The 11133-nt window shown below is 44.4% G+C and overlaps 1 protein-coding gene and 1 long non-coding RNA gene across 3 annotated transcripts; both read right to left on the reverse strand.

The window, feature by feature from the left end:
* Nucleotides 1-2918: 2918 nt before the first annotated feature.
* On the reverse strand, nt 2919-7119 carry LOC112221780 (zinc finger protein OZF). The gene is made up of 2 exons (XM_024384101.2): nt 6862-7119; nt 2919-6435 (listed from the first exon to the last, which is right to left on the reverse strand). The coding sequence occupies exons 1-2, from the start codon at nt 7040-7042 to the stop codon at nt 5519-5521; spliced, it is 1098 nt and encodes a 365-aa protein (XP_024239869.1). The 5' UTR covers nt 7043-7119; the 3' UTR covers nt 2919-5518.
* Nucleotides 7120-7277: 158 nt separating this feature from the next.
* On the reverse strand, nt 7278-9665 carry LOC112221787. Of its 2 annotated transcripts, XR_006084658.1 has the most exons (3): nt 9230-9608; nt 8185-9021; nt 7278-8120 (listed from the first exon to the last, which is right to left on the reverse strand). It is a non-coding gene; the product is annotated as an uncharacterized LOC112221787 (long non-coding RNA). The 2 variants fall into 2 exon arrangements; XR_002949067.2 differs by lacking the exon at nt 7278-8120 and having other exon boundaries at nt 8192-9021; nt 9230-9665.
* Nucleotides 9666-11133: the final 1468 nt, after the last annotated feature.

Consider the following 11133-nt stretch of genomic DNA (forward strand, 5'->3'; position numbering starts at 1 on the left):
GGCAGGTTAGCTAGCTAACATTAATTCATATTTCAAATAAGATATCTACAGAAGATCTGAGAACGTTTTATCCTCGCTTGCTGTCTACTGTTACTAACCTGGCAATGGAATCCCATTTCTGTGCAGTTTGCGTCTCAGTTGATCAGTCGCTCTTTCCCTGTATTACAGTATTTCCTCCTTGTATTTTAATAATTGTATTTTAATATGGTCTCATATCTATTGGGCAGCTGACATCAACTGTTCGGTCAAATATACATTTAGAAACTGTAACTTCGTCATGTCGAGGGCCGCTGGCAGGGCACAACAAACCATAGTTTGTAAAATAAGAACGAATGTGACACAATCAGAAAACGTTAGTTACCGTAAGTCCTTAAGAACATGGGGCAGCTGAAATCAAATAATTGTATCATCCATCCGAGACAAATCAATCAGCATATGGAATATATATATATATATATATATATTTGATACACAGATACATTTATTCCAGCATGTGCGAGGTACTTATACTCTGAATCCCAAAATCAACCCCTAGTCCCTCAAAGTTTTATCTCAATATCTTCATTCAAAGACTCAATCATGGACACTCTTACTGACAGTTGTGGCTGCTTTGTATGATGTATTGTTGTCTCTACCTTCATGACCTCTGCTGTTGACTTTGCCCAATAATGTTTGTACCATGTTTTTGTGCTGCTACCATGTTGTTTTGCAACCATGCTGTGTTGTCATGTTTTGCTGCCTTATGTTAGGTCTCGCATTATGTAGTGTTGTGTCTGTCTCGTTGTGATGTGGTTTGTCCTATATTTATACAGTATTTTTGCCTTTTGGTACAATCTAAGATAAATGCCCTCAATCTCACATAAATTATCAAGGAACCTACGAGGTACAACCTTAAATCCGTAACCATGGCACCCTCTTAGATATCATCCTGATCAACTTGCCCTCTAAATACATCTCTGCTGTCTTCAACCAGGATCTCAGCGATCACTGCCTCATTGCCTGCGTGTGTAATGGGTCCGCGGTCAAACGACCACCCCTCATCACTGTCAAACGCTCCCTAAAACACTTCAGCGAGCAGGCCTTTCTAATCAACAAGGCCCAGGTAAACTGGATCACCTCTCAGTTAGTGTTCAGTGTGTCAAATTGGAGGGCCTCTGTATATATCAATGATGTCGCTCTTGCGGCTGGTGATTCTCTGATCCACCTCTACGCAGACGACACCATTCTGTATACATCTGGCCCTTATTTGTACACTGTGATAACAAACCTCCAAACGAGCTTCAACGCCAAACAACACTCCTTCCGTGGCCTCTAAATGCTTTTAAATGCTAGTAAAACTAAGTGCATGCTCTTCAACCAATTGCTGTCCGCACCCTCCCTCCCGACTAGCATCACGACTCTGGTTTGTTCTGACTTAGAATATGTGGACAACTACAAATACCTAGGTGTCTGGTTAGACTGTAAACTCTCCTTCCAGACTCACATTAAGCATCTCCAATCCAAAATTAAATCTAGAATCGGCTTCCTATTTCGCAAAACAAAGTCTCCTTCACTCATGCTGCCAAACATACCCTTGTAGAACTGACTATCCTACCGATCCTCGACTTCGGCGATGTCATTTACAAAATAGCTCACAACACTCTACTCAGCAAACTGGATTTAGTTTATCCTAGTGCCATCCGTTTTGTAACCAAAGACCCATATACCACCCACCATTGCGACCTGTATGCTCTCGTTGGCTGGCCCTCGATACATATTCGTTGCCAAACCCACTGGCTCCAGGTCATCTATAGGTCTTTGCTAGGTGAAGTGCCGCCTTCTCAGCTCACTGGTCACCATAGCAACACCCATCCGTAGCACGCTAGTCCCCAAAGCCAACACTTACTTTGGTCGACTTTCCTTCCAGTTCTCTGCTGCCAATGACTGGAACGAATTGCAAAAATCTCTGAAGCTAGAATCTTATATCTCCCTCTCCAATTAAGCATCAGCTGTCAAGAGCAGCTTACCGATCACTGTACCTGTACACAGCCAATCTGTAAATAGCCCACCCGACTACCTCATCCCCATATTATTACTTACCCTCTTGCTCTTTTGCACCCCAGTATCTCTACTTGCACATCATCTGCATATCTATCACTTCAGTATTAATGCTAAATTGTAATTATTTTTCACCTCTAGGGCCTATTTATTGCCTTACCTCCCTACTCTTCTACATTTGCACACACTGTACATAGATTTTTCTATTTTTCTTTTCTGTTATTGACTGTACATTTGTTTATGTGTGTAACTGTTGTTTTTGTCACACTGCTTTGCTTTATCTTGGCCAGGTCGCAGTTGTAAATTCCAGGTCGCAGTTGTTCTCAACTGGCCTGCCTGGTTAAATAAAGGTGTTCTCAACTGGCCTGCCTGGTTAAATAAAGGTGTTCTCAACTGGCCTGCCTGGTTAAATAAAGGTGTTCTCAACTGGCCTGCCTGGTTTAGGTGTTCTCAACTGGCCTGCCTGGTTAAATAAAGGTGTTCTCAACTGGCCTGCCTGGTTAAATAAAGGTGTTCTCAACTGGCCTGCCTGGTTAAATAAAGGTGTTCTCAACTGGCCTGCCTGGTTAAATAAAGGTGAAATAAACATAAATAAAAAAGGCCGTCATTGTAAATAAGAATTTGTTCTTAACAGAGTTGCCTAGTTAAATAATGATTACATGAAAATAAAAACCATAGATAGGTGTGTGTAGTTTATCTTGATTTGGGATTTAGGGACTCTGCTGTGTCGGTGAAGTTGTTTTAAATGTACATTTAGGTTCAGTCGGAATTGATTTGTTCACTTGAATGGCTAATAATCATGCAAACAAACATCTTATTCTAGTGCCGGCCATCTCTCGGCCTGTATGCCTATATATGGAGAAATGAACAAAGACAGCGTAGTCAGTTACTAGTTTATTAAAAAATAACATTTAGTACACAATGATACAACACTGTACAGTAATGTGTGTGGGAGCAGTGGTGTCCCAGAATAGACTGTGGGGAAGAGACTGGAGGAATGTCGATGGAGTTAGACGGCCTACTGTAGTAGCCTCAGTCCTGAGAGGTGATAAAGGCCCTGTCCTGTGACAACCCCATAGCCCCTATTGCCCAAGACACTTGGCCTAAGTGATGGGGCTGTGGTTTGTATCTGGTATGGGCCATAGGCCTACTGCTTGTTCATGAGCATTGGTCTCAGCTCGGCATTTAATACTCCTGGATCACAATATACACTAAAAAGTGCTTTTTATTCCAGGAGAAACCTTGATTAGGGTCTGAATTGTTTTATTTTACACTTGCAAACAACTGGCCACCATTACTAGATATTTAGTATAGTGAATATATGTGCAGCAGCACCTAGCTCAGGACCAATCCTCTTGAAACAAGCAGCACAGACACATACAGGGTAAAATACTGTATGACTCAGCTGAGGAATCGGTCTTTCCCTGCACCGTGTTGGTTAAATACTGTAGTAGTGCAGGTCATAGAGGACACATAAACCCTATCTGCATCAGAGGTGGGGGATAGATAGTGGTCATACACAGAATGATCATCACCAAGGTCAAATTGATCTAGCAGAATAGCAGTCTCGGTGTTGACTCCTCTGTGACAATAGTATGTTATTGTATCAGTTACAAGTTGACTGAAATTCAGGGGGCAGTACACAGTTCTGCAACCGTGATTAATGCCTTGATCAGACTGACAGCACCATTGCATATCATTTTGCGTTGCTACGCAAACACACTGAACGCGTATCTCTACCATACAATTTGATGCATACGTTGGATATATCCAACGCATGCACCACACAGAACGCACTACAATGCAGCGTTCTATTGGAAATGTATGTATACTGAACAAAAATATAAAAAAGTAAAAGTGTTAGTCCCATGTTTCATGAGCGGAAATAAAAGATGCCAGAAATGTTTCATACACACAAAAAGCCTATTTCTCTCAAATGTTTTGCACAAATTTGTTTACATCCCTGTATTGAGCATTTATTGTTTGCCAAGATAATCCATCCACCTGACAGGTGTGGAATATCAACAAGCTGATCTTGACGCAGGTGCACCCTGTGCTGGGGACAATAAAAGGCCACTCTAAAATGTGCAGTTTTGTCACAACAGAATGCCACAGACATCTCAAGTTGAGGGAGCATGCAATTGGCATGCTGACTGCAGGAATGTCCACCAAAGCTGTTGCCAGAGAATTGAATGTTAATTTCTCTACCATAAGCCGCCTCAAGTCATTTTAGAGAATTTGGCAGTACGTCCAACCGGCCTCAGAACCGCAGATCAAGTCAAACCACGCCAGCCCTGAACCTCCACATCCAACTTCTTCACTTGCTGGATTGTCTGTGACCAGCCACCCGGACAGCTGATGAAACTAAGGGATATGCGTGTCTAAATTGTAATAAAGCACCGTTGTAGGAAAAACTCATTCTGACTGGCTGGCCCTGGCTCCCCAGTGGGTGGGCCTATGCCCTCCAAGGCCCAACCATGGCTGTGCCCCTGCCCATTCATGTGAAATCCATAGATTAGGGCCTAATGAATTTATTTCAATTGACTGATTTCATTATATGAACTCAGTAAAATAGTTGAAATTGTTGCGTTTATATTTTTGTTCAGAATACTTCTGATGTACCAAAATGCAATGACACTGTTGGTGTGATTGAGGGAGAGGCAATGCTTCTTTAAAATGTAGTATATCAGGGAGGCTTTATGTGGCTAACCGTACAGAAACATTGCCCTGCCCGCTGTATTCTATTGCTAACTGTAATGCCCACCCCCTGACCTCACCCGAACTAACAATGGCTAATATGTCTACTTTATATCCAAACTCAAAGAATGGACAACTGTTTATAAACAATGCCCATACGGTTAGCCAGTGTTCAATAAAAAACACAAATAAAAACAGCTTACGAATTTCAGCCAGGTGATTCAGGAAATCAGATTTCAGGGTGTTAGAAGAGGCTGTGATATACTTTATCAAAAATAAATTAAATTCTAAAACAACCAATGCTTTTAGAAACTTGAAATTGGTGTAAATTGGCTCTGTGCAAATCATCTGGGGCAAAAGACCACGTATTGGAACGCTGTATTGTTGCAATCCTGAATGCACTCCGTTCAAGGCGCATAGCGGAAGACTTCATTATCATCATGCTATCAAGCTTATTACTAAAATACTAAATAATTAGGAAATACTAGCTAATAACTCAAATACAAAAAGAAAAAAAATGGACACATACTAAATTGACTATACTGCAATACAAATCCTATTGCATGAGAGATAGACTATGGCATGGAGAGAACTGTTACTTAGGAGAGATAAAACATTCTAAGAAAGTCACAGAATAGCTCAGAGAGAGAGAAAAAACAAGCCTCGTCTTAGTGGTGGCAGCAATTTTAGCTTTTTAAAAATGTCCCATAATCAGCAATTCATTCATATACCGAGACTCAGTCGTTCATTAAGAAGAACCACCAGCGTTGGCGTCTCCCTCATCTCACTGCCCCGAGAAGTAGGTGCCCTCGCGGCTGTGGGTCTGGAGGTGACGTTTGATTTTGTCAGAGCGGCTGAAACACTTGCCACACACGGGGCAGCTGTAGGGTTTCTCTCCTGTGTGGATACGCATGTGGACCTTGAGATGGGCCATCTGGGTAAATCCTTTTCCACAGCTCTGGCAGCGGTACGGCTTCTCTCCAGTGTGACTCCTGGCATGCTCCTGGAGCCTGCCGGAGGAGCTGCAGCACTTACCACACACCCCGCAGCGATACGGCTTTTCTCGGGTGTGCACCTGGACGTGGACATGCAGGTGTCCGACGTGGCTGAACGTCTCCCCGCACACCCTGCAGCAGAACGACGACACATGCACCTGGAGAGGAGATTTTCCACACTCTGCGGCCGCGGTGGAATTAGCGCCCTGGTTGCCTAAGTGGGAGCCCTGACCTCTGCTCCCGCCGGCTCGTCCTTTAGCCGCCGACATCTGTCCTCCGTTCTCCACCCCAATGATGTCAATGTTCTCGTTGGAGCAGTTGGGGTTGACTGTGGCCAGGGGCTGCGGGCCGCTGTTGGATGAAGACGACGATGAGCCTCTGTGGGACCCTTCTGATTTGACGTGTCTGGATGAGCTTCTGGGACCAGGCTCCCTCTCTCTGTTCTCCACCGACGGGTTCTGGGGCAGGTTGGAGGAGTGGGGAGGGTCCTGGGGGTATTCGTTGCTGACGCGGGGAGGGGTGAACATGGACTCTGGGGTGCTGCAGGAGCCGTGGCCGCGAAGCTGATCGTCCCCCTGGCTGTACCTGAGCTCCCGTTTCTCCTTGATCAGGATGGGGATGCGCTCCTCATGGCCCATACTGGGGCTCCACTCCCGGCGGGGATGCTCGCTATCCTCCTCCTCCAATAGTGCCATGGACTGACGGTCTGGATGGAAGAGTGGGAGGGACGTGGCAGTCAGATATGATTTACGATCGCGGAAAAATACGATAAACTAAATTAATATAAACGTTATCACAGGAACCAGATTTCAGAAATTAATCAGCAAGGCTGATGCCTGAAATTCTAGTCTAAATCGCAACAACTAGCTAGCTAAGGAACAAAGGTGGCTAACTAGCTAGCTGAGTTAGCAACCGCTTACATTATTAGCTAATGTTAGCCTTCTGAAAAACATGAGTTATCTGGCTACTTCTCGAAGCGTTAATACAGGGTGTAAAATATATATATATATATAAAAAACAAGGGCCCTTTCGCTAGTTACGCAGCTATGCATGCATACAACAGCACTTTAGTGACCAATTTGGTTTCCTAGCGTGCGGCTTCCGTGCTAATTTTAGCATGGTAGCTACTAACCTGGCCATATTTCAATCCCAGCGTCTCGAAGCCGACGTCTCAGATGGTCGTTCTCCCTCTCCCTGAGCGCAATCTCCTCTTGGTATTCCAAAATCGTGTCTTCGACGGATTTATAGATCTCCTGGGCAGCGAGCATAAGCCGCTCGGTCAAAAATACATTTAAAAACTGCAATTTAGTCATTTTCGGGTGTCGTAGCTAGCTACAAGAGCTCTCGCTATCATCCAAAATGGACCTAAAAGATGCTCTCGCTGATCACGTGATAAGGAATGCCCGCTGTTACCGTAATAATAGGAAAACGCGAGGCCCTAAATATGATAAGGCCAAACCCAAACATCATGTTCAGCTCTCAAGGAACGCTGAAAATGAATGCATTGTACAATATTTTTCAGTACTGTACAGGGTGTTCTTATGGAAGACAGCACAACAGTAAAGATGTTTAAATGGTTTATGTAGGTTTAAAAGGGCATGTTAATTTTGGGCACCTACCACAAGGCTACAGAAGTGAATACCAATGAGTGAGCTTTGAGTGGTATACCCAGGAGAATTTTGCATACACAATACAGCCAACTCCATATGCAGTGCCTGGAAAAGTGTTTACCATCTTCCCCACATTGAAATAACATATGAATCCTCTCATGATTTTGGGGTGTGTGTATCTAGAACACACCAAGTGACTTGTGACTGTTTTGTATAGACTGGTGCAATTAACCAATGTGCACTTATCAGGGGTTGACTGAATTTGTTTTTGAGCAGAGCAAAAAAGCATCTTACCATGCAAGACCTGTCCAGCAATTAGAGCCAAAATGTGATACAAGTTAGAGGTTGTAGCCTGTAAAAGAAAACAGGCTGTTTTACATCTTTAATGTAGTTTATGATTTGAGACAACAATACAGGGAAGGGAGGAGAAATTATATACACCACAGGAGGGTGGTGGCACCTTAATTGGTGAGGACGGGCTCGTGGTAATGGCTGGAGGGAAATGTGGGGATTGGTATCAATGCCACTCCATTCACTCCGGTCCAGACTTATATGAGCCGTTCTCCCCTCAGCCTCCACTGACATACACTTGAATGTAGGGGTTGGGGAGACTTATATGAGCCGTTCTCCCCTCAGCCTCCACTGACATACACCTGAATGTAGGGGTCGGGGAGACTTATATGAGCCGTTCTCCCCTCAGCCTCCACTGACATACACCTGAATGTAGGGGTTGGGGAGACTTATATGAGCCGTTCTCCCCTCAGCCTCCACTGACATACACCTGAATGTAGGGGTTGGGGAGACTTATATGAGCCGTTCTCCCCTCAGCCTCCACTGACATACACCTGAATGTAGAGGTCTTACAACTTTATTTATTTTTGCTGTCTTTTTCCCCACATAACCTTTTCATCATCCCACCTAGCTATCTTAAGATGAATGCATTAACGGTAAGTCGCTCTGGCTAAGTGCATCTTCTAAATGACTAAAATGTAAATATTAATGTAAATCCGTATACTGAATGCTATATTTTTTTGTTTGTCACACACCCTTGACATCTTTGTGTTTCCTCTGCATGTGTACTTTGAGGTTCGACCTCTGGTTGAAACAGTGACCACAGACATTACAGAGGTAGGGTCTCTCGCCGGTGTGTATTAGCTGGTGTGTTTTTAACTTGCTGGCGGTAAGAAAACACTTTCCACACAACGTACAGCAGTGGGGTTTTTCCTGCGTGTGAGCCATGCGTGTGTGCTGTTTCAAACGACTCATGTAACGGAAAGTCTTCCCACAGTCTTTACAAATAAACAATTTCTTTACAACCTGAATGACCAGAGGCGATATCTGATGAGATAAGACGACGGCTTGGTTCTGTGCGATTTGGAAGGGCTGTGCGGGCTGAGCCAGGAGAAGGGGTATGGGTAAGGAGGGTAAGGGCTTGGGCTGGATCTGGGGCAATGTTTTGGATGGGCCAATATCATTGTCTTTGCTGCAACAGTGAGTGGTGGGTGTAGGCATCAATTCTGTTGTTCCAGTCTCTTGAAGCTGCTCTTCCCCCTGACTGGTCCTTGCTTCTTGCTTCTTCTCCTCAGTTTGTGAAACCTCCTTCCCCAGACTGGGGCTCGACTCCTGCTTCAGCTTTGGGGGAGCTACTGCTACAGAGACAGTGCGGGTGATCTGTCGTAGACCTGCAGTTATGGATGGTTGACAAAATAACATCTCAGACAGACCCCTTGTTGGTAAAACAATTCTATAGCGGACGTGCGTGCAGTGCACATGTCACAACTCCCCCTAAACACAAGTACAGTAGCTAGTTCATACCCTGATATTCTCTTTTAGATAGAAATATGGCTTAAATGTCCAATAATTAAATGTGCATTATTAGGTCCTACAAACCTCGTTTAACGTTCACTTTTCTCGGTCTGTTAGCATTAAACTGCTTCCGTAGAAATTCATTCTCTCTCTTTACGTAAGTGATCTCTGCTTGGTATTCTGCAAACGTTTCTTCTAACATTTTATATATATCCTGTGCAGCAGACGTTAAACGTTCAGTGAGAAACAAACTTAGCAACTCCAATTTGGCCATTTTTTTTTGCGAAAAGAAACGCACACTAGCAGCCAGCTAACGTTAGCTAGTTGTTTACGATTGAAAGTCTTCTTCTACGGTTCAGGGCGCACCCAACAACAATCAAGTTGGCGCATTATCGCCACCTTCTGGGACTGCAGTGAAACAAAGATAACAACAGCAAAAGACAACAGTTTCTTTGAGACCAAGTCGACTATCTAAACTCAGCAAAAAAAGAAACATCCCTTTTTCAGGACAGTCTTTCAAGGATAATTTGTAAAAATCCAAATAACTTCACACTGTTTCCCATGCTTGTTCAATGAACAATAAACAATTAATGAACATGCACCTGTGGAACGGTAGGCAATTAAGGTCACAGTTGTGAAAACTTAGGACACTAAAGAGGCCTTTCTACTGACTCTGAAAAACAGATGTCCAAGGGTCCCTGCTCAGCTGCGTGAACGTGCCTTAGGCATGCTGCAAGGAGGCATGAGGACTGCAGATGTGGCCAGGGCAATAAATTGCAATGTCTGTACTGTGATACGCCTAAGACAGCTCTACAGGGAGACAGGACGGACAGCTGATCGTCCTCGCATTGGCAGACCATGTGTAACACCTGGACAGGATTGGTACATCCACACATCACACCTGTGGGACAGGTACAGGATGGCAACAACTGCCGAGTTACACCAGGAACGCACAATCCCTCCATCAGTGCTCAGACTGTCCGCAATAGGCTGAGAGGCTGGACTGAGGGCTTGTAGACCTGTTGTAAGGCAGGTCCTCACCAAACATCACCGGCAACAACATCGCCTATGGGCACAAACCCACCGTCGCTGGACCAGACAGGACTGGCAAAAAGTGCTCTTCACTGATGAGTAGAAGTTTTGTCTCACCAGGGGTGATGGTCGGATTCGTGTTTATCGTCGAGAGAGGGATCGATTTGGAGGAGGGTCCGTGACATGGTCTGGGGCGGTGTGTCACAGCATCATTGGACTGAGATTGTTGTTATTGCAGACAATCTCAACCCTGTGCGTTACAGTGAAGACATCCTCTTCCCTCATGTGGTACCCTTCCTGCAGGCTCATCCTGACATGACCCTCCAGCATGACAATGCCACCAGCCATACTGCTCATTCTGTGCGTGATTTCCTGCAAGACAGGAATGTCAGTGTTCTGCCATAGCCAGCGAAGAGCCCGGATCTCAATCCCATTGAGCACGTCTGGGACCTGTTGGATCGGAGGGTGAGGGCTAAGGCCATTCCCCCCAGAAATGTCCAGGAACTTGCCTTAGTGGAAGAGTGGGGTAATATCTCACAGCAAGAACTGGCAAATATGGTGCAGTACATGAGGAAGAGATGCACTACAGTACTTAATGCAGCTGGTGGCCACATCTGATACCGACTGTTACTTTTGATTTTGACCCCCCCCTCTCTTTGTTCAGGTACACATGATTCTATTCCTGTTAGTCACATGTCTGTGGAACATGTTCAGTTTATGTCTCAGTTGTAGAATCTTACGATCAATCAAATATTTACAAGTTAAGTTTGCTGAAAATACACGGTTGACCGTGAGAGGACATTTCTTTTTTTTCTGAGTTTAGTATGTTTAGTAAAAAAACATTCAGTTCTCATGCATCTTAAGGTTTAACCAACAGTAAGACTACATGGAAGAGGAGCTAAACCTATTCAGTGAATATGCATTCTCATTATTATGAAAGTGTGTCCCTTCTGTGG

Source organism: Oncorhynchus tshawytscha, linkage group LG02 (assembly GCF_018296145.1).
Source record: "Oncorhynchus tshawytscha isolate Ot180627B linkage group LG02, Otsh_v2.0, whole genome shotgun sequence".
Classification (NCBI taxonomy): domain Eukaryota; kingdom Metazoa; phylum Chordata; class Actinopteri; order Salmoniformes; family Salmonidae; genus Oncorhynchus; species Oncorhynchus tshawytscha.